We start from the raw sequence: 22,615 nt of genomic DNA on the forward strand, positions 1-22,615 counted from the left end.
AACCCCCAACCTCAGAGCCCCCTCCCCAAACTGAGGACCCTTCCCCAAATTAAGGACCCCCTTCACCAAACTCAGGACCCCCTCCCCTAATTGAGGACATCTCCCCCCGGCTAAGGCTCCCCCTCCCCCAGAACTCCGAACCGCCTCCAATTACAGTCACCTCTACGCCCAACCCGGAGCCCCCTCCTCAAAATTAAGGACACCCCGCCTCCAAACTCAGAGCCCCCTCCCCAAACTGAGGACCCTCCCCCAAATTAAGGATCCCCCCCCCCAATCTAAGGACCCCCTCCTCAAATTGAGGACATCTCCCCCCGGCTAAGGATCCCCCTCCCACAGAACTCACAACCGCTTCCAATCAAAGCCATTCCTACCCCCAGCGCAGAGCCCCCTCCCCAAAATGAAGGAACCCCCAACCTCAGAGCCCCCTCCCCAAACTGAGGACCCTCCCCCAAATTAAGGATCCCCCCACCCCAATCTAAGGACCCCCTCCTCAAATTGAGGACATCTCCCCCCGGCTAAGGATCCCCCTCCCACAGAACTCACAACCGCTTCCAATCAAAGCCATTCCTACCCCCAGCGCAGAGCCCCCTCCCCAAAATGAAGGAACCCCCAACCTCAGAGCCCCCTCCCCAAACTGAGGACCCTCCCCCAAATTAAGAACACTCCCCCCCAATCTAAGGACCCCCTCCCCAAATTGAGGACATCTCCCCCCGACAAAGGACCCCTCCCCCAGAACTCAGAACCGCCTCTAATTACAGTCACCACTACGCCCAACCCGGAGCCCCCTCCTCAAAATTAAGGACACCCCCCTCCAAACTCAGAGCCCCCTCCCCAAACTGAGGACCCTCCCCCAAATTAAGGATCCCCCCACCTCAATCTAAGGACCCCCTCCTCAAATTGAGGACATCTCCCCCCGGCTAAGGATCCCCCTCCCCCAGAACTCCGAACCGCCTCCAATTACAGTCACCTCTACGCCCAACCCGGAGCCCCCTCCTCAAAATTAAGGACACCCCCCCTTACCCCCCCCCCCCAACCTCAGAGCCCCCTCCCCAAACCGAGGACCCTCTCCCCGCCCCCAGGCCCACCAGGAAGGAGCAGAGGAAGATGAAGGAGACGAAGTAGAAGTAGGCGAACTCGTTGCCGCATTCGTCCTCCTTGATGCCGGAGTTCTGGTCGCAGGGTTTGCCGCTCAGGCAGGACAGCATGATCTCGTGCCAGGCCTCCCCGGTGGCACTCCTGTGGCACAGGGTGGGCACCGCCGCGGGTGGGCACCGGCCCGGCAGAGGGGAGGGCGAGGCAGGAGGCTGGGCGGAGGGGGAGGGGGGGGAAAAGGCGGCGCTGGGGGAGCGGGGCAGGGCCGGGGGCGGGGTGAGGGAGGGGGACGAAGGGTGGCATGGAAGGGGAGGTTGGCACGGAGCTGGGCATGGAGGGTGGTGCTGGGCACCGAGGGTGGCATTGAAAGGGGGGTTGGCATGGAGATGGGCACCAAGGGTGGCATTGAAAAGGAGGTTGGCATGGAACTGGGCATCAAGGGTGGTGCTGGGCATCAAGGGTGGCATTGAAAGGGGGGTTGGCAAGGAGCTGGGCACCAAGGGTGGCATTGAGAAGGAGGTTAGCATGGAGCTGGGTACCAAGGGTGGCATTGAAAAGGAGGTTGGCATGGAAATGGGCATCAAGGGTGGTGCTGGGCACCAAGGGTGGCATTGAAAGGGACGTTGGCAAGGAGCTGGGCACCAAGGGTGGCATTGAAAGGGACATTGGCAAGGAGCTGGGCACCAAGGGTGGCATTGAAAAGGAGGTTGGCATGGAACTGGGCATCAAGGGTGGTGCTGGGCACCAAGGGTGGCATTGAAAGGGAGGTTGGCAAGGAGCTGGGCACCAAGGGTGGCATTGAAAGGGACGTTGGCAAGGAGCTGGGCACCAAGGGTGGCATTGAAAAGGAGGTTGGCATGGAACTGGGCACCAAGGGTGGCAATGAAAGGGACGGTGGCAATGAGCTGGGCACCAGGGGTGGCATTGAAAAGGAGGTTGGCAAGGAGCTGGGCACCAAGGGTGGCATTGAAAAGGAGGTTGGCATGGAACTGGGCATCAAGCGTGGTGCTGGGCACCAAGGGTGGCATTGAAAAGGAGGTTGGCATGGAACTGGGCATCAAGGGTGGTGCTGGGCACCAAGGGTGGCATTGAAAGGGACATTGGCAAGGAGCTGGGCACCAAGGGTGGCATTGAAAAGGAGGTTGGCATGGAACTGGGCATCAAGGGTGGTGCTGGGCACCAAGGGTGGCATTGAAAGGGGAGTTGGCATGGAACTGGGCATCAAGGGTGGCATTGAAAGGGGGGTTGGCATGGAACTGGGCACCAAGGGTGGCATTGAAAGGGGGGTTGGCATGGAACTGGGCATCAAGGGTGGTGCTGGGCACCAAGGGTGGCATTGAAAGGGACGTTGGCAAGGAGCCGGGCACCAAGGGTGGCATTGAGAAGGAGGTTGGCATGGAACTGGGCACCAAGGGTGGCATTGAAAGGGACATTGGCAAGGAGCTGGGCACCAAGGGTGGCATTGAAAAAGAGGTTGGCATGGAACTGGGCATAAAGTGTGGTGCTGGGCACCAAGGATGGCATTGAGAAGGAGGTTGGCATGGAACTGGGCACCAAGGGTGGCATTGAAAGGGAGGTTGGCAAGGAGCTGGGCACCAAGGATGGCATTGAAAGGGAGGTTGGCATGGAACTGGGCATCAAGGGTGGTGCTGGGCACTAAGGGTGGCATTGAAAGTGACGTTGGCAAGGAGCTGGGCACCAAGGGTGGCATTGAAAAGGAGGTTGGCATGGAACTGGGCATCAAGGGTGGTGCTGAGCACCAAGGGTGGCATTGAAAAGGAGGTTGGCATGGAACTGGGCACCAAGGGTGGCATTGAAAGGGACATTGGCAAGGAGCTGGGCACCAAGGGTGGCATTGAAAAGGAGGTTGGCATGGAACTGGGCATCAAGGGTGGTGCTGGGCACCAAGGGTGGCATTGAAAGGGAGGTTGGCAAGGAGCTGGGCACCAAGGATGGCATTGAAAGGGAGGTTGGCATGGAACTGGGCATCAAGGGTGGTGCTGGGCACTAAGGGTGGCATTGAAAGTGACGTTGGCAAGGAGCTGGGCACCAAGGGTGGCATTGAAAAGGAGGTTGGCATGGAACTGGGCATCAAGGGTGGTGCTGAGCACCAAGGGTGGCATTGAAAAGGAGGTTGGCATGGAACTGGGCACCAAGGGTGGCATTGAAAGGGACATTGGCAAGGAGCTGGGCACCAAGGGTGGCATTGAAAAGGAGGTTGGCATGGAACTGGGCATCAAGGGTGGTGCTGGGCACCAAGGATGGCATTGAAAGGGGGGTTGGCAAGGAGCTGGGCACCAAGGGTGGCATTGAAAAGGAGGTTGGCATGGAACTGGGCATCAAGGGTGGTGCTGGGCACCAAGGGTGGCATTGAAAGGGAGGTTGGCAAGGAGCTGGGCACCAAGGGTGGCATTGAAAAGGAGGTTGGCATGGAACTGGGCATCAAGGGTGGTGCTGGGCACCAAGGGTGGTATTGAAAGGGACATTGGCAAGGAGCTGGGCACCAAGGGTGGCATTGAAAAGGAGGTTGGCAAGGAGCTGGGCACCAAGGGTGGCATTGAAAAGGAGGTTGGCATGGAACTGGGCATCGAGGGTGGTGCTGGGCACCAAGGGTGGCATTGAAAGGGGGGTTGGCATGGAACTGGGCATCAAGGGTGGTGCTGGGCACCAAGGATGGCATTGAAAGGGGGGTTGGCATGGAACTGGGCATCAAGGGTGGTGCTGGGCACCAAGGATGGCATTGAAAGGGACGTTTGCAAGGAGCTGGGCACCAAGGGTGGCATTGAAAGGGAGTTTGGCATGGAGCTGGGCACCAAGGGTGGCATTGAAAAGGAGGTTGGCATGGAAATGGGCATCAAGGGTGGTGCTGGGCACCAAGGGTGGCATTGAAAGGGACATTGGCAAGGAGCTGGGCACCAAGGGTGGCATTGAAAAGGAGGTTAGCATGGAGCTGGGCACCAAGGGTGGCATTGAAAAGGAGGTTGGCATGGAGCTGGGCATCGAGGGTGGTGCTGGGCACCAAGGGTGGCATTGAAAGGGAGGTTGGCAAGGAGCTGGGCACCAAGGGTGGCATTGAAAAGGAGGTTGGCATGCAACTGGGCACCAAGGGTGGCAATGAAAGGGACGTTGGCAAGGAGCTGGGCACCAGGGGTGGCATTGAAAAGGAGGTTGGCATGGAACTGGGCATCAAGGGTGGTGCTGGGCACCAAGGGTGGCATTGAAAGGGACATTGGCATGGAACTGGGCATCAAGGGTGGTGCTGGGCACCAAGGGTGGCATTGAAAGGGACATTGGCATGGAACTGGGCATCAAGGGTGGTGCTGGGCACCAAGGGTGGCATTGAAAGGGATGTTGGCAAGGAGCTGGGCACCAAGGGTGGCATTGACAAGTAGGTTGGCATGGAACTGGGCATCAAGGGTGGTGCTGGGCACCAAGGGTGGCATTGAAAGGGACATTGGCATGGAACTGGGCATCAAGGGTGGCACTTAAGGGTAGATTGGCATGGATCAGGGCACACTGGGTAGCCCCTGGGCAGTGATGGGACTGTCCCAAGGGGACATGCAGGCACGGCACTGGGTGGCACTGGGGAGGGACACTTCTGGAATGGCACTGGGTGGCATTGGGTGGCACTGAGGGGCACTGGGGGGGAGGGCACAACTGGCATGGCACTGGGTGGCACTGGGTGGCAATGAGTGGCACTGGGGGGGAAGGGAACCATCATGGCACTGGGTGACATTGGACGGCATTGAGTGGCACTGGGTGGGCCGGGCACAACCAGCATGGCACTGGGGGGGACACAACTGGCATGGCACCAGGTGGCCCTGGGGTGGCACTGGGGGTGGGGAGGGCACAACTGGCACGGCATTGAGTGGCACTGGGTAACACCGGGGCGGCACTGGGGGGGGGGAGGGCACAACCGGCATGGCACTGGGTGGCATTTGGCTAGCATTGAGTGGCACTGAGTGGGCCGGGCACAACCAGCATGGCACTGGGGGGGACACAACTGGCATGGCACCAGGTGGCACTGGGGTGGCACTGGGGGTGGGGAGGGCACAATTGGCATGGCATTGAGCGGCATTGAGTGGCACTGGGTAACACCGGGGCGGCACTGGGGGGGGGGGGAGGGGGAGGGCACAACCAGCATGGCACTGGGGGGGACACAACTGGCATGGCACCAGGTGGCACTGGGGTGGCACTGGGGGTGGGGAGGGCACAATTGGCACGGCATTGAGCGGCACTGGGTAACACCGGGGCGGCACTGGGGGGGGGGGGGGGAGGGCACAACCAGCATGGCACTGGGTGGCATTTGGCTAGCATTGAGTGGCACTGAGTGGGCCGGGCACAACCAGCATGGCACTGGGGGGGACACAACTGGCATGGCACCAGGTGGCCCTGGGGTGGCACTGGGGGTGGGGAGGGCACAACTGGCACGGCACTGAGCGGCACTGGGTAACACCGGGGCGGCACTGGTGTGGGGGGGGAGGGCACAACCGGCATGGCACTGGGGGGGGACACAACTGGCATGGCACCAGGTGGCACTGGGGTGGCACTGGGGGTGGGGAGGGGACAACTGGCACGGCATTGAGCGGCATTGAGCGGCACTGGGTAACACCGGGGCAGCACTGGGGGGGGGGGGAGGGCACAACCAGCATGGCACTGGGGGGGACACAACAGGCATGGCACCAGGTGGCACTGGGGTGGCACTGGGGGTGGGGAGGGCACAACTGGCACGGCACTGAGCGGCATTGAGTGGCACTGGGTAACACCGGGGCGGCACTGGGGGGGGGGAGGGGAGGGGAGGGCACAACCGGCATGGCACTGGGTGGCATTTGGCTAGCATTGAGTGGCACTGAGTGGGCCGGGCACAACCAGCATGGCACTGGGGGGGACACAACTGGCATGGCACCAGGTGGCACTGGGGTGGCACTGGGGGTGGGGAGGGCACAATTGGCACGGCATTGAGTGGCACTGGGTAACACCGGGGCGGCACTGGGGGGGGGGGAGGGCACAACCGGCATGGCACTGGGTGGCATTTGGCTAGCATTGAGTGGCACCGAGTGGCACCGGGGGTGGCACCGGGGGTGGCACCGGGGGTGGCACACCTGTGCCAGGCCTCACCTGAAGAGCAGCATCAGGGCCTGGAAGAAGGTGCGGAAGTTGTTGTGCTGGGTGATGGCGGAGTCCTCATCCTCCTCCTCGATGCCAATGTTGCCAAAGACCTTTGCGTGCGCGGGCAGGAGGGGGCACAAGCTGGCTCAGGGCTGGGGGAGGGGGGGGTGGGGCTGGGGGGGGTGCCAGGGTCGGGGTCGGGGGTCCCAGGGGGCCGGCGCCCCCCTCACCTGCATGCCGATGATGGCGTAGATGAAGAAGAGCATCGCGATGAGCAGGCAGACGTAGGGCAGCGCCTGGGCACCGAGCGGGGCTGGTTAAGCCCTGCCGGGGGCTCGCCCGCGATCCCCCCCTCCTTTTGGGGGGGGGTCTGAAGGCTGAGGGGTGTCTGGGGGGGGGGTTTGGTTGGGGGTCGGCACGGGGGGGTGGCACCTTGAAGGACTGGACGAAGGTCCAGAGCAGGATGCGGATGGTGTAGCCCTGGCGCAGCAGCTTGATGAGCCGAGCGGCGCGGAACAGCCGCAGGAAGCTCAGGTTGATGAAGTTGTTCTGGGGGGGGGGGGGTTGGGGGGGAAGGGCAGAGGGCAAGGGGGGGCAGCTGGGGGAGGTGCCGCCCGCTCTGCCCCGGGGGCACCGGCTGCCACCTCTGACCGAGGGGGGGGGGGGGTGGGAGGGGTGGGGGCGGGGCGCCGCTTACCCCGAACTCCGTCACCAGGATGTCTGTGATGCTGCCCAGCACCGTCACGAAGTCGAAGACGTTCCAGGCGTCGCGGAAGTAGTTCTGGGGAGGGGGGGAGGGGGGGGGGGGAGACGGTGGGGGAGGGGGGTGGGGAGCAAGGGGAAGAGGTGAGGCCAGAGGGGTCCGGCTACCAGACCCCAGGATCCCTCCAGGACCCCTGCATCAGACCCCAGGATCCCTCCAGGACCCCTGCATCAGACCCCAGGATCCCTCCAGGACCCCTGCATCAGACGCCAAGATCCTACCAGCAGCCCTGCATCAGACCCCAGGATCCCACCAGCAGCCCTGCACCAGACCCCAGGATCCCACCAGCAGCCCTGCACCAGACCCCAGGATCCCTCCAGGACCCCTGCATCAGACCCCAGGATCCCACCAGCAACCCTGCACCAGATCTCAGGATCCCTCCAGGACCCCTGCATCAGACCCCAGGATCCCTCCAGGACCCCTGCATCAGACCCCAGGATTCCCACCAGCAACCCTGCACCAGATCACAGGATCCCTGCACTGGATCCCACCAGCAGCCCTGCATCAGACCCCAGGATCCCACCAGCAACCCTGCACCAGACCCCAGGATCCCACCAGCAACCACGATCCCAGGGATCCCCAAGATCCCAGCAGCAACTCTGCAGCAGACCCCAGGATTCCCACCAGCAACCCTGCACCAGATCACAGGATCCCTGCACTGGATCCCACCAGCAGCCCTGCACCAGGACCCCCGCAGTGAGCCGCCGGACAGCCCAGGGCCGGGCAGGAGGCTGCTGTCCCCTCGAGGTCCCTGCTGCATGGCGGCAGCTGTGGCCTGGGGTCCCCCGGGGGTGGCAGCTGTGCCCTGGGGTGCCCGGGGTGGGGGTGGCAGCTGTGCCCTGGGGTGCCCGGGGGGGTGCCCTCGTACCAGCACCCCGAAGGCCATGATCTTGAGCAGACACTCGAGCGAGAAGAGAGAGGTGAAGACATTGTTGAACATCTTCAGGACGTACTCGTAGGCGTCAGAGGCGTCGTAGAACTGCGGGGGGGGCAGCAGGGCGTGAGGACAGCCACAGGGGACAGGGAACAGCCACAGGGGACAGCCACAGGGATAGGGACAAAGGACAGGGGACAGAGACGAGTCCCGGAGCGACAGGGAGGGATGGGATAGGATGGATGCAGGAGGACAGGGATGGATCCGGGGATGGGGGCAGGTCCTGGCGGGACAGGGAGGGCCAAGCCAGGATGAACCAAGCGCCCCAGGGATGGAGCCAGGGCACGGAAGAGGTCGCAGAGGAGAAAGACAAACCCCCTCGGGGCCCGGCTGAAGGGGGCAGGAGCCGGCCGGAGCGGGCAGGAGCCGGCCGGAGGGGGCAGGAGCCGGCCGGAGCGGGCAGGAGCCGGCCGGAGCGGGCAGGTCCCGGCCGGAGCGGGCAGGAGCCGGCCGGAGCGGGCAGGAGCCGGCCGGAGGGGGCAGGAGCCGGCCGGAGCGGGCAGGTCCCGGCCGGAGCGGGCAGGAGCCGGCCGGAGGGGGCAGGAGCCGGCCGGAGCGGGCAGGTCCCGGCCGGAGCGGGCAGGAGCCGGCCGGAGCGGGCAGGTCCCGGCCGGAGGGGGCAGGTCCCGGCCGGAGCGGGCAGGAGCCGGCCGGAGCGGGCAGGTCCCGGCCGGAGCGGGCAGATCCCGGCCGGAGCGGGCAGGAGCCGGCCGGAGCGGGCAGGTCCCGGCCGGAGGGGGCAGGAGCCGGCCGGAGGGGGCAGGAGCCGGCCGGAGGGGGCAGATCCCGGCCGGAGCGGGCAGGAGCTGGCCGGAGCGGGCAGGAGCCGGCCGGAGGGGGCAGGAGCCGGCCGGAGCGGGCAGGTCCCGGCCGGAGCGGGCAGGTCCCGGCCGGAGGGGGCAGGAGCCGGCCGGAGCGGGCAGGAGCCGGCCGGAGGGGGCAGGTCCCGGCCGGAGCGGGCAGGAGCCGGCCGGAGGGGGCAGGTCCCGGCCGGAGGGGGCAGGTCCCGGCCGGAGCGGGCAGGAGCCGGCCGCAGGGGGCAGGTCCCGGCCGGAGCGGGCAGGAGCCGGCCGGAGCGGGCAGGAGATGGCCGGAGCGGGCAGGAGATGGCCGGAGCGGGCAGGTCCCGGCCGGAGGGGGCAGGTCCCGGCCGGAGCGGGCAGGAGCCGGCCGGAGGGGGCAGGTCCCGGCCGGAGCGGGCAGGTCCCGGCCGGAGCGGGCAGGAGCCGGCCGGAGGGGGCAGGAGCCGGCCGGAGGGGGCAGGTCCCGGCCGGAGCGGGCAGGTCCCGGCCGGAGCGGGCAGGAGCCGGCCGGAGGGGGCAGGAGCCGGCCGGAGCGGGCAGGAGCCGGCCGGAGCGGGCAGGTCCCGGCCGGAGCGGGCAGGAGCCGGCCGGAGGGGGCAGGAGCCGGCCGGGAGCGGGCAGGTCCCGGCCGGAGCGGGCAGGAGCCGGCCGGAGGGGGCAGGAGCCGGCCGGAGCGGGCAGGTCCCGGCCGGAGCGGGCAGGAGCCGGCCGGAGGGGGCAGGAGCCGGCCGGAGCGGGCAGGTCCCGGCCGGAGCGGGCAGGAGCCGGCCGGAGCGGGCAGGAGCCGGCCGGAGGGGACAGGAGCCGGCCGGAGGGGGCAGGAGCCAGCCGGAGCGGGCAGGTCCCGGCCGGAGCGGGCAGGAGCCGGCCGGAGGGGGCAGGAGCCGGCCGGAGGGGGCAGGTCCCGGCCGGAGCGGGCAGGAGCCGGCCGGAGGGGACAGGAGCCGGCCGGAGCGGGCAGGAGCCGGCCGCAGGGGGCAGGTCCCGGCCGGAGGGGGCAGGTCCCGGCCGGAGGGGGCAGGTCCCGGCCGGAGCGGGCAGGAGCCGGCCGGAGGGGGCAGGTCCCGGCCGGAGGGGGGCAGGAGCCGGCCGGAGGGCGCAGGAGCCGGCCGGAGCGGGCAGGTCCCGGCCGGAGGGGGCAGGAGCCGGCCGGAGGGGGCAGGTCCCGGCCGGAGGGGGGCAGGAGCCGGCCGGAGGGGGCAGGAGCCGGCCGGAGCGGGCAAGAGCCGGCTGGAGGGGGCAGGAGCCGGCCGGAGCGGGCAGGAGCCGGCCGGAGCGGGCAGGTCCCGGCCGGAGGGGGCAGGAGCCGGCCGGAGCGGGCAGGAGCCGGCTGGAGGGGGCAGGTCCCGGCCGGAGCGGGCAGGAGCCGGCCGAAGGGGGCAGGAGCCGGCCGGAGGGGGCAGGTCCCGGCCGGAGCGGGCAGGTCCCGGCCGGAGGGGGCAGGAGCCGGCCGGAGGGGGGCAGGAGCCGGCCGGAGGGGGCAGGTCCCGGCCGGAGCGGGCAGGTCCCGGCCGGAGGGGGCAGGAGCCGGCCGGAGCGGGCAGGAGCCGGCCGGAGGGGGCAGGTCCCGGCCGGAGCGGGCAGGAGCCGGCCGGAGCGGGCAGGAGCCGGCCGGAGGGGGCAGGTCCCGGCCGGAGCGGGCAGGAGCCGGCCGGAGCGGGCAGATCCCGGCCGGAGGGGGCAGGAGCCGGCCGCAGGGGGCAGGTCCCGGCCGGAGGGGGCAGGTCCCGGCCGGAGCGGGCAGGAGCCGGCCGGAGGGGGCAGGTCCCGGCCGGAGGGGGCAGGAGCCGGCCGCAGGGGGCAGGTCCCGGCCGGAGCGGGCAGGAGCCGGCCGGAGGGGGCAGATCCCGGCCGGAGCGGGCAGGTCCCGGCCGGAGGAGGCAGGAGCCGGCCGGAGGGGGCAGGAGCCGGCCGGAGCGGGCAGGAGCCGGCCGGAGGGGGCAGATCCCGGCCGGAGGGGGCAGGAGCCGGCCGGAGCGGGCAGGTCCCGGCCGGAGGGGGCAGGTCCCGGCCGGAGCGGGCAGGTCCCGGCCGGAGGGGGCAGGTCCCGGCCGGAGGAGGCAGGAGCCGGCCGGAGGGGGCAGGTCCCGGCCGGAGGGGGGCAGGAGCCGGCCGGGAGCGGGCAGGAGCCCTCGGTGCTGACCTTCATCATGAGGACGATGGTGTTGAGGGCGATCATGGCCATGATGGTGTACTCGAAGGGGGGGGACACCACGAACTGCCACATGCGGTACTGGAAGCTCTGCCGGTTCTGGGGCATGTGCCGGGTCAGGGGCTTGGCACTGATGGCAAAGTCGATGCAGGCCCTCTGCCGGGGGGGGGGGGAGGGACAGGGAGATGATGCCCCAGGACCCACCCCAGGTGTCCCTACCGCCCCCCCAAGCAAGAGGTCAAAAAGGAGGCTGGGGGTGGCAGCTGGGTGTCGAGAAAGGGGTCTGGGGGGGTCCCCACCCCAGAAATGATGCCCAGATGTGTGGTGCTGGCACCCTTGGGGTCAAGAAAGGGTCTGGTGGTGGCACCTCAGTGTCCCCACCCCAACCAAGGAGTCAAGGAGGGGTCTGATGGTGGCACCTCAGTGCCCCATGCCAAGGAGGGGGTCGGGGGGGGTGGCACCTCAGTCTCCTATGCCAAGGAGGGGCTCTGCTGGCGGCACCTCAGTGCCCCATGCCAAGAAAGGGGTCAGGGGGTGGCACCTCAGTGCCCCATGCCAAGGAGGGTCTCTGCTGGTGGCACCTCAGTGCCCCATGCCAAGGAGGGTGTTGGGGAGGGCACCTTCATATCCCATGCCAAGGAGGGGCTCTGCTGGTGGCACCTCAGTGCCCCATGCCAAGGAGGGTGTCAGGGGGGTGGCACCTCCATATCCCATGCCAAGGAGGGGCTCTGCTGGCGGCACCTCAGTGCCCCATGCCAAGAAAGGGGTCAGGGGGTGGCACCTCAGTCTCCTATGCCAAGAAGAGGGTCAGGGGGTGACACCTCCATATCCCATGCCAAGGAGGGGCTCTGCTGGCGGCACCTCAGTGCCCCATGCCAAGGAGGGGGTCGGGGGGGTGGCACCTCCATATCCCATACCAAGGAGGGGCTCTGCTGGCGGCACCTCAGTGCCCCATGCCAAGGAGGGGGTCGGGGGGGTGGCACCTCCATATCCCATGCCAAGGAGGGGCTCTGCTGGTGGCACCTCAGTGCCCCATGCCAAGAAAGGGGTCAGGGGGTGGCACCTCAGTCTCCTATGCCAAGAAGAGGGTCAGGGGGTGACACCTCCATATCCCATGCCAAGAAGGGGCTCTGCTGGTGGCACCTCAGTGCCCCATGCCAAGGAGGGGGTCGGGGGGGTGGCACCTCCATATCCCATGCCAAGAAGGGGTTCTGCTGGTGGCACCTCAGTGCCCCATGCCAAGGAGGGGGTCGGGGGGGTGGCACCTCCATATCCCATGCCAAGAAGGGGTTCTGCTGGTGGCACCTCAGTGCCCCATGCCAAGGAGGGGGTCGGGGGGGTGGCACCTCCATATCCCATGCCAAGGAGGGGCTCTGCTGGCGGCACCTCAGTGCCCCATGCCAAGGAGGGTGTCGGGGGGGTGGCACCTCCATATCCCATGCCAAGGAGGGGCTCTGCTGGTGGCACCTCAGTGCCCCATGCCAAGAAAGGGGTCAGGGGGTGGCACCTCCATATCCCATGCCAAGGAGGGGCTCTGCTGGCGGCACCTCAGTGCCCCATGCCAAGGAGGGTGTCGGGGGGGTGGCACCTCCATATCCCATGCCAAGGAGGGGCTCTGCTGGTGGCACCTCAGTGCCCCATGCCAAGGAGGGGGTCGGGGGGGGTGGCACCTCCATATCCCATGCCAAGGAGGGGCTCTGCTGGTGGCACCTCAGTGCCCCATGCCAAGAAAGGGGTCAGGGGGTGGCACCTCAGTCTCCTATGCCAAGAAGAGGGTCGGGGGGGTGACACCTCCATATCCCATGCCAAGGAGGGGCTCTGCTGGCAGCACCACCGTGCCCATCCCCCCCCCAGCCATGCCAAGGAGGGGGCTCAGGGGGGGCCACCTCGTTCTTCTCCAGGCTGTACTCCTCCATCATCTTGTCCCCCTGCTCCTGGAAGGTGATGATGATCAAGGCCACGAAGATGTTGACGAAGAAGAAAGGGAAGACCACGAAGTAGACGACGTAGAAGATGGACATCTCCATGCGGTACCCGGGGCTGGGGCCCTGGTTCTCGTAGGTGGCATCCACCGAGTGCTTGAGGACCCTTGGAGGGGGGGGGGGGGGGAGGAAGAGACACAAAGGAGAGGGATGGAGCCGGGGGGGGTGGTCCCACCGTGGCCCCCAGCCTCCCGGGTCCCTGCAGGTCCTTACTGTGGCCACCCCTCGCCGGTGGAGACGGTGAAGAGGGTGAGCAGGGCCCAGAGGACGTTGTCGTAGTGGAAGTCGTACTTCTTCCACTCCCTCTTCTGGGCCTTCACCTCATTGTCCTTCTCGTACACCAGGTACTCCCCCCTGGCACGGGAGGAAGAGGAGGGGGTGGTGGCATGAGGCTAGGGACCGCCCCCGCCCCCGGGCAGCCCCTCCCCAAGTCAGCCTGGCGGCAGAAAGCGACCACCGAGCCGCAGAGGCTCGGAAAGGACCTTCCAGGAGGTCCTTCTGCTCTGCCCCCCGGCCCCCCACCCCCTGACTGGCACATCTCAGGGCCTGGCACCTGCCACAGGTGCCCAAAAGGGCTGGCAAGGGGGCACCCGAGGCACTGCCCTGCTGCTGGCACCCAAGCAGCCAGCCCAGGATCTTCTCCCCCACCCCCGCCCCGGATTTGCTCTCCCAAGGATCAGCCAATCCCAGCCCCCTCCGAGCCTGGCGTGGGCACAGCGACACTTCCCACTGGGACAGGATGCCCAGAGCCACATCCAGCCTGGTGCCAGGGATGGGACCTCCACCACCTCCCTGGGCAACCCCTGCCAGGGTCTCACCACCCCGGATGCCCTCTGGTCCCTTCCAGGTCCCTTCCAGATCCCTCTGGATGCCTTCCCTTCCCCTCCAAGCTCCCTCTGGATGCCTTCCCTTCCCCTCCAGATCCCCCTGGATGCCTTCCCTTCCCCTCCAGGTCCCTCTGGCTGCCTTCCCTTCCCTTCCAGATCCCTCTGGCTACCTTCCCTTCCCTTCCAGATCCCTCTGGCTGCCTTCCCTTCCCCTCCAGATCCCCCTGGATGCTTTCCCTTCCCCTCCAGATCCCCCTGGATGCCTTCCCTTCACCTCCAGATCCCTCTGGCTGCCTTCCCTTCCCTTCCAGCTCCCCCTGGATGCCTTCCCTTCTCTCCAAGCTCCCTCTGGCTGCCTTCCCTTCCCCTCCAGATCCCTCTGGCTGCCTTCCCTTCCCCTCCAGATCCCCCTGGATGCCTTCCCTTCCCCTCCAGGTCCCTCTGGCTGCCTTCCCTTCCCCTCCAGATCCCTCTGGATGCCTTCCCTTCTCTCCAAGCTCCCTCTGGCTGCCTTCCCTTCCCCTCCAGATCCCTCTGGCTGCCTTCCCTTCCCCTCCAGATCCCCCTGGATGCCTTCCCTTCCCCTCCAGATCCCTCTGGCTGCCTTCCCTTCCCCTCCAGATCCCTCTGGCTGCCTTCCCTTCCCCTCCAGATCCCTCTGGCTGCCTTCCCTTCCCCTCCAGATCCCTCTGGCTGCCTTCCCTTCCCTCCAAGCTCCCTCTGGCTGCCTTCCCTTCCCCTCCAGGTCACTCTGGCTGCCTTCCCTTCCCCTCCAGATCCCTCTGGCTGCCTTCCCTTCCCCTCCAGGTCCCTCTGGATGCCTTCCCTTCCCTCCAAGCTCCCTCTGGCTGCCTTCCCTTCCCCTCCAGATCCCTCTGGCTGCCTTCCCTTCCCCTCCAGATACCCCTGGCTGCCTTCCCTTCCCCTCCAGGTCCCTCTGGCTGCCTTCCCTTCCCCTCCAGGTCCCTCTGGCTGCCTTCCCTTCCCCTCCAGGTCACTCTGGATGCCTTCCCTTCCCCTCCAGATCCCTCTGGATGCCTTCCCTTCCCCTCCAGATCCCTCTGGATGCCTTCCCTTCCCCTCCAGATCCCTCTGGCTGCCTTCCCTTCCCCTCCAGATCCCCCTGAATGCCTTCCCTTCCCCTCCAGATCCCTCTGGCTGCCTTCCCTTCCCTTCCAGATCCCTCTGGCTGCCTTCCCTTCCCTTCCAGCTCCCCCTGGATGCCTTCCCTTCTCTCCAAGCTCCCTCTGGCTGCCTTCCCTTCCCCTCCAGGTCCCTCTGGCTGCCTTCCCTTCCCCTCCAGGTCCCTCTGGCTGCCTTCCCTTCCCCTCCAGATCCCCCTGAATGCCTTCCCTTCCCCTCCAGATCCCCCTGAATGCCTTCCCTTCCCCTCCAGATCCCCCTGGCTGCCTTCCCTTCCCTTCCTGATCCCTCTGGATGCCTTCCCTTCCCTTCCAGCTCCCCCTGAATGCCTTCCCTTCTCTCCAAGCTCCCTCTGGCTGCCTTCCCTTCCCCTCCAGGCCCCCCTGGAGGCCTTCCCTTCCCCTGCAGGTCCGGGTGGGTGCCAGGCTGGCAGCCCTGGTGCTACCTGCAGTCCTTCATGAACTCCTTGGACTCGTCAGTGCAGTAGAAGAACTTCCCCTTGAAGAGCTGCACGGCCACCACGGCGAAGATGAACATGAAGAGCATGTAGACAATGAGGATGTTCAGCACATTCTTCAGGGAGTTCACCACGCAGTCAAAGACAGCCTGGAGAGGAGCACCAAGGGGGTGGTGATGGGGAGGGGGGACGACCAAACCTCCTCCCCTCGCCCCTCCCTCCCCTTCCCAAGCTCTCACCTTGAGCTTGGGCAACCTCTTGATGGTCTTCAGAGGCCGCAGGACGCGGAGGACCCGCAGGGACTTGATGGTGTTGATGTCCTTCCCCTTGCTGCTGCCTCTGCGCGGGGGGGAAGGGACACAGAGAGACTTGGAGCGCCCCCGGGTGGTGGCTCGGGGTGAAGCAGGACCCGCGGGGTAGGGGAAGGGGGGCCCTGACCCCTCCTGTCCCCCCCGAGCCGGCATGAGGCTGAGACCCTCCCCCCCCCCCACGCCCGGCTCTCTGAGGCTGCTTTTGGGGGGCGGGCAGAGGAAGGCTGGAGGGGGGCTGGGGGTGGGGGTGGGGGGGAGTGGAGCAAGGTGAGACCATGAGCACGAGGAGAGCACGAGGACCAGGAGGACAGGAGGAGGGAGAGGGTGGGAGGAGGAAGAGGAGAACAGGAGGAGGAAGACGGGAGGAGGAAGAGGAGGACGAGGAGGAAGGAAGAGGAGAAAGAGGAGGAGGAAGGAAGAGGAGAAAGAGGAGGAGGAAGGAAGAGGAGGAAGGAAGAGGAGGAAGGAAGAGGAGGAAGGAAGAGGAGGAAGGAAGAGGAGGAAGGAAGAGGAGGAAGGAAGAGGAGGAAGAGGAGGAGGAAGGAAGAGGAGGAGGAAGGAAGAGGAGGAGGAAGGAAGAGGAGGAAGGAAGAGGAGGAAGGAAGAGGAGGAAGGAAGAGGAGGAAGGAAGAGGAGGAAGGAAGAGGAGGAAGGGGAGGAAGGAAGAGGAGGAAGGAAGAGGAGGAAGGAAGAGGAGGAAGGAAGAGGAGGAAGGAAGAGGAGGAAGGAAGACGAAGGCAGAAGGACTTTACCGTGAGCTGCTCCTGTGGGCGGTGGCAGAGGAAGGGGAGAGACAAGGCAGGGTCAGAGCTCCGCCCCCGGCCCCGCCCCTGCCCCCGCCCCCACCTGGCACCTGCACAGGGTCTGCTCCAGGCTTACTCACAGGTTACTCCGAGGGGGGGGAGGGGGCAGGGGATGCTCAGTCACGTGGGGAATGCTCATCCCTTACTTGAAGGATCCTCAGCACCTGGAGGAGCCTCAGTTACCCAGGGGATGCTCACCCTTTACTCAGGGGATGCTCACTCCTTACTTGAAGGACCCTCAGCACCCAGGGGGATGCTCACCCTTTACTCAGAGGATGCTCACTCCTTACTTGAAGGACCCTCAGCACCCAGGGGATGCTCACCCTTTACTCAGGGGATGCTCACTCCTTACTTGAAGGACCCTCAGCACCCAGGGGATGCTCACCCTTTACTCAGGGGATGCTCACTCCTTACTTGAAGGACCCTCAGCACCCAGGGGGATGCTCACCCTTTACTCAGGGGATGCTCACTCCTTACTTGAAGGACCCTCAGCACCCAGGGGGATGCTCACCCTTTACTCAGGGGATGCTCACTCCTTACTTGAAGGACCCTCAGCACCCAGGGGATGCTCACCCTTTACTCAGGGGATGCTCACTCCTTACCTGAAGGACCCTCAGCACCCAGGGGATGCTCACCCTTTACTCAGGGGATGCTCACTCCTTACCTGAAGGACCCTCAGCACCCAGGGGATGTTCACCCTTTACTCAGAGGATGCTCACTCCTTACTTGAGGGACTCTCAGCACCCAGGGGATGCTCACTCCTTACTCAGGAGACTCTCACTCCTTACTCAGGAGACTCTCATCCCTTACTCAGGAGAGTCTCACTCCTCACTTGAAGGATCCTCAGTCACCTGAAGGGTGCTCAGCCTTCACTTGAAGGAGGCTCAGTTCCTCAGAGGATGCTCACTCCTTACTCAGGGGATGCTCAGTGACTCAGGGGATGCTCATCTGCTCCTAGGAGATTCCTCCTCCCTTACTAAGAGGCTGCTCCTCCCTTACTAGGAGGCTGCTCCTCCCTCCCTGGGGCTCCTCTCCTCTTTCCTCAGGCTTTACTCCAGCCCTGCTCCCTGCGGGGCGCGGGGGGCGGCAGGACGGCGACAAAGAGCAGGACGGACAGAGCGCGGCGGGGAGCGGCCGAGGACGGACGGAAGCGACACAGCGGAGGACGGACAGGGGAGGGGGAGCCCCGCGGGGACCGGCACAGCCCCGCCGGGGACCGGAACAACCGCACCGGGGAGCGGCACAGCCCCGCGGGGACCGGCACAGCCCCGCCGGGGAGCGGCACAGCCCCGCGGGGGACCGGCACAGCCCCGCGGGGACCGGCACAGCCCCGCGGGGACCGGAACAACCGCACCGGGGACCGGCACAGCCCCGCCGGGGACCGGCACAGCCCCGCCGGGGACCGGCACAGACCCGCGGGGGACCGGCACAGCCCCGCCGGGGACCGGAACAACCCCGCCGGGGAGCGGCACAGCCCCGCGGGGACCGGCACAGCCCCGCCGGGGGACCGGCACAGACCCGCGGGGGACCGGAACAACCCCGCCGGGGACCGGCACAGCCCCTGAGCTGGCACCCAGGACCCCATCTATGCCCTGAAGGTCCTCAGGGTGCCACCTGTGCCCCTTAGGGTCCTCGTGGTGCCACCTGTGCCCCCTGCCCCCCCTCCCGCTCTGGCTCCTCGTTGCCCACAGAGCACAGCAGAGGCCCCAGCTGCCCGCCCCCCCGCCCCCTCCCGACACCCTCCCTTCCCCGTGCCCACCCTCCACCCCCCACCACCCCCCTCTTGGTGCCCCCCTTGGTGCCCAGGGGGCACTCACGTGAAGGCGAAGGCCACCAGGGCTCCACTGACCACGATGAAGTCCAGGATGTTCCACAGGTCTCGGAAGTAGGCACCTTGGTGAAGCACCAGCCCCAAATCCACCATCTGGGGAGGGGGGGAGGGGCAATTTGGGGGTGAGGGGGTGCTGGGAGGGGGTGGGCAGGGGGTTTGGCACCCACCTGGAGGGGTTTCCCCCCCCCCCCCCCCCCCCCCCCGACTCACCTTGATGACCATCTCGAAGGTGAAGACCCCGGTGAAGACGTAGTCGAAGTAGCGCAGGACCTGGGGGGTGGGGGGCAGATGGATGGGGGCACCCCTGGCACCCCAGGACACCCCTGGCATCCTGAGACCCTCCTGGCACCCTGAGAGCCCCCCCCCAGCACCCCAGGACTGTGGGACCCTCCTGGCACCCCAGGACACCCCTAGCACCCTCCAAGGCTGTGAGACCCTCCTGGCACCCCAGGACCGTGAGACCCCCTGGCACCCCAGCCCCCCCCTCCTCACTCCCTGCCCATAGGACCCCTCCCCTCCCTACCCCCACCCCCCTTATCCCTCCTCCCCCTCCCCCGCGGCAGGACCCTTCCATTTCCTCCTGGCTTCAGGGGAAGGAGGAGGAAGAGGAGGAGGAGCTCTGCTCTCCCGCCCCTTCCCCAGCGCCCCGGGGCGGGGGGGGGGGGGGGGGGAGAGGTTGGGGCAGTTGCTCTCTTTGCCGGGGGGGTGGGGTTTGGTTTGGGGTGGGGTGGGGTGGGGTGGGGGTCTCACGTTGTTGCGGGGGGCGTTGGGCTGCACGGGGTCCTCCGCCGCCAGCGCGATGCTGCTCATGGCGATCACCAGCAGGATGCACATCTCGAAGTAGCGCAGGTTGACGATGTAGTGACACAGCCGCCGGAACCTGCGCGGGGCGGGGGGCATCAGGGGGGCATCCCTCACCCCCCCCCTCTCCCCACCATCCCGACCCCCCCCCCCCCCTTTACACCCACCCCCGGCCCCCCGCCCTCCCCCCCGGAGAGGCTCACGGGTTGGTGGTGGAGAGGATGAACATGGAGCTGTAGGGCACCATGGGCTTGGGGCCGTTCTCCTCGTCGCCGTCGTCGCCTTCCTCCTTCTTCTCCTCCTCCTCCTTGCGGGGCAGGGGCTCGGGGTTGGCGTTTCTGTTCACTGCGGGAGGGGGTGGCGTAGACCGTGGACCCCCTCACCCCCCCCGGACCTACCTTCGGACCCCTCTGGATTCCCCCAGACCCTTCTGAATCCTTTGGATGCTCTCTGGGCTACCCTGGAACCGCCTCCCTCCCCCCCTCCCCCCTCTCCCCGGACCCCCAGAACCCTTCACGGATGCCTCAGACCCCTCCTAGACCCTCTTGCACCCTTCCTAGACACCCCCCCCCGGCCACTCTTAGACCCTGCTGGACCTATCCTAGACCCCCTCGGACCCCTCCTAGACCCCCCTTGGACCACTCTGAGCCCCCCCCCTGTATCCCTCCTGCACTCTCCAGACCTTCCTGGACCCCTCTAGATCCCCCAGACCCCTTTGGACCCCTCCCAGACTCCTCAGACGTCTCAGATTCGTCCCCCACCCCAGAGCCCCCTGGGCCCCATCAGCGCTCTCCCAGACCCCCTGCATCCCCCAGACCCCTTGGGTGTCTCAGATCCACCCCCCCACCCCAGAGCCCCCTGGGTCCCATTAGAGCTCTCCCAGACCCCCTGCATCCCCCAGACCCCTTGGGTGTCTCAGATCCGCCCCCGAGCCCCCTGGGCCCCATCAGAGCTCTCCCAGACCCCCTGCATCCCCCAGACCCCTTGGGTGTCTCAGATCCACCCCCCCACCCCAGAGCCCCCTGGGTCCCATTAGAGCTCTCCCAGACCCCCTGCATCCCCCAGACCCCTTGGGTGTCTCAGATCCCCCCCACACCCCAGCCCCCCCCCAGGCCCCTCCCCCCCGCACCCCAGGGGTCTCCTACCTTGGACCAGGGCGTTGGCAGGGGGCGGTGGGAGGTCGGGGGGGATGTCCACGGCCGTGTGCTCCGGTTTGACCCCCACCTTCGGGGTGGGGTTGTTGGGGGGGGGAGGGTTGGTGACCACCAGGCTGTTTTCCGGGGGGGGGGAGGTTGGCAGTGGTCGGGGGCCGGCGCGGGGGGGCCCCGGCGGTGTGGTTGCCCACGGTGGGGGGCAGGGGGGGCTCGGAGGTCACCAGTTTGTTGTTCTTCATATTGTCGATGTCCTCGGCCACGGGGGGGTCCCTGCGCCCCATGTCCTGCTGGATGGGGCGGGTGGTGGAGAGCGTGGGGCCCGCTGGCACCCCGGGGGGCTGGGTCTCCCTGGGGGTGGGGGTGAGGGGTGGAGAGAGGGAGGGGAAGAAAGAAGAGGGGAAGGGGCTCAGCGGGGACCCCTCAGCAGCTTCAGAACAGCTCCAGGGTGCTGAGCCAGGATTCCCAGATGGAGATTCAGGACCCCTCACGGCAGCTGGGGAAGCTCCCCAGTCCTGGGGGTCACACCTGCCCCGAAGGAGGGTCCCAAGCTCCATCTGCCCCAAGGGATCCCACCCCGGGAGGGTCACATCTGCCCTGAGGAGTGCCGCCAGCCCCGGGCAGGGTCCCGCCGCCAGCCCCGGGCAGGGTCCCGCCGCCAGCCCCGGGCAGGGTCCCGCCGCCAGCCCCGGGCAGGGTCCCGCCGCCAGCCCCGGGCAGGGTCCCGCCGCTAGCCCCGGGCAGGGTCCCGCCGCCAGCCCCGGGCAGGGTCCCGCCGCCAGCCCCGGGAGGACTCTACCCTCCCCTCTCACCTCCTCCGCCGGTGCCTCCTCTCCTTGTCCTCCCTCTTGCCCTCTCCATCATAGGTTCCCGGTGCTGCGTGCCGGTGCCGCCGCCGCCTCTCGCCGTCCCCATGCTCCCCTTCCCCTTCTCCCCTCACCGGCCGGTTGCCCTCCCGGTGCCGCGGCCTCCTCTCCGGCCTCCCCCCCTCCTCTCCCTCCTCCACGGGCCTCCGGTGGGCCCGGTGCCTCCGGTGCTCTCGTTCGGGCTGGGGCGAACCGCCTCGGCCGTCTCGGCTGCCTCCCGATCGGTGCCGCCGCTCCAGAGCCTTCATCCTCTCGGCGTCACCGTAGCCGCGCTCCTGGCTCGGTTCCCTCTCCGGCTCCCGGCTGCCGCTGCGGGGCCGCCGTCCGTCGGGCCCGGGAGGTTCGACGGGGTGGGGGCCGCCGGGGTCGGGGTAGCGCGGCTGGCGGCGGAGCTCCTCGGGGCGGTGCTGGCCGAAGCGGGGCTCCAGGGGCGGTTCCCCGGGCCGGGTCTTGTTGGTGTTGTTGTTGCGGTTCTCCTGGGGGTCCACCACCAGCGGGCGGTCCAGGTGAGTCTTCATGTCGGGCCGCAGGTGCCGAGCGTAGGGAACCTTCCAGCGCTCCTCGGGGTCCAGCTCGCTGTAGAGAGCTTCCCTGCTGGCCAGCAGGTTCTGCTTCCGCAGCTCGCTCGTCCGCTGCTCCCACACCGACTTGGAGGCTTTCTGGTTCTTCTGCTGCTCCTTCCTGGGGGCGGGGGGGAGGAGGGGAGGTGGGGAAGGGGCACGGAGGGGCGCAGGGTGGTGGTGGGGGGGAGATTTGCAAGGAGGGAGGGGGTGGGGTGAGGCTGGGCGGCGGAGGACGGGGCGGGGAGGTAGGGATGGAGTTGATGGAGGTGGGGTGGAAGCAGGGGGGAGGTGAGGGTGGAGCTGGGATGGAGGTGAGGGTGGAGCTGGGATGGAGGTGAGGGTGGAGCTGGGATGGAGCCAGGAAGGAACCAGAAGCAGAGTGGAAGATGAAGCTGGGATGGAGCTGAGGATGGAGCCAGAAACATAGCTGAAGATGGAGCCTGGGTGGAGCAGGAATGGAGCCAGGATGGAACTAGGAAGGAACCAGGAATAGAGCTGAAGATGAAGCTGGGATGGAGCTGAGGACGGAGGAGGAATGGAGCCAGGATGGAGCTGAGGATGGAACCAGGATGGAGCCAGGATGGAGCTGAGGATGGAACCAGGATGGAGCCAGGATGGAGCTAGGAAGGAAGCAGGAATAGAGCTGAAGATGAAGCTGGGATGGAGCTGAGGACGGAGGAGGAATGGAGCCTGGATGGAGCCAGGATGGAGCTGAGGATGGAACCAGGATGGAGCCAGGATGGAGCTAGGAAGGAAGCAGGGTTGAGGAGCAGAGTGGAAGGGGAGCTGGGGTGGGGCAGGGGGGTGTCCCTGGCTGGCTCTGGGCACGGAGCCGGTGCCAGGGCCGGGCTGGCACTTACACGGGGACGGACATGTTGGCTGCTGAGAGAGGGCTCACTTCGGCCACCTCCTTCGCCTTCTGCAGTGCCAGCTTCTGGTTGGCAGCTTCCTCCTCCTCCTGCTCATCCTGCAAAGCCATGTGGGCACCGTGTCCGGCCCGTGCCAGCCCGTGCCAGCCCCGGGGCCG

At 67.1% G+C, this 22,615-nt stretch overlaps 1 protein-coding gene across 1 annotated transcript in view; it reads right to left on the reverse strand.

Moving 5' to 3' along the window:
• Nucleotides 1-1,055: 1,055 nt before the first annotated feature.
• CACNA1A (calcium voltage-gated channel subunit alpha1 A) overlaps nt 1,056-22,615 on the reverse strand; it is a gene marked incomplete at its 3' end in the record, with an annotated part of 53,922 nt that continues 32,362 nt past the window's right edge. Inside the window, 19 exon segments of the mRNA XM_054179565.1 lie at nt 1,056-1,236; nt 6,211-6,311; nt 6,432-6,497; nt 6,634-6,750; nt 6,899-6,982; nt 7,833-7,943; nt 10,845-11,009; nt 12,740-12,941; nt 13,049-13,189; nt 15,251-15,411; nt 15,502-15,601; nt 18,194-18,300; nt 18,418-18,477; nt 18,958-19,087; nt 19,212-19,353; nt 20,154-20,338; nt 20,340-20,510; nt 20,972-21,706; nt 22,449-22,555. Coding sequence (XP_054035540.1) covers nt 1,056-1,236; nt 6,211-6,311; nt 6,432-6,497; nt 6,634-6,750; nt 6,899-6,982; nt 7,833-7,943; nt 10,845-11,009; nt 12,740-12,941; nt 13,049-13,189; nt 15,251-15,411; nt 15,502-15,601; nt 18,194-18,300; nt 18,418-18,477; nt 18,958-19,087; nt 19,212-19,353; nt 20,154-20,338; nt 20,340-20,510; nt 20,972-21,706; nt 22,449-22,555 — 3,066 coding nt within the window.

Source organism: Dryobates pubescens, unplaced genomic scaffold (assembly GCF_014839835.1).
Source record: "Dryobates pubescens isolate bDryPub1 unplaced genomic scaffold, bDryPub1.pri scaffold_85_arrow_ctg1, whole genome shotgun sequence".
Lineage (NCBI taxonomy): Eukaryota > Metazoa > Chordata > Aves > Piciformes > Picidae > Dryobates > Dryobates pubescens.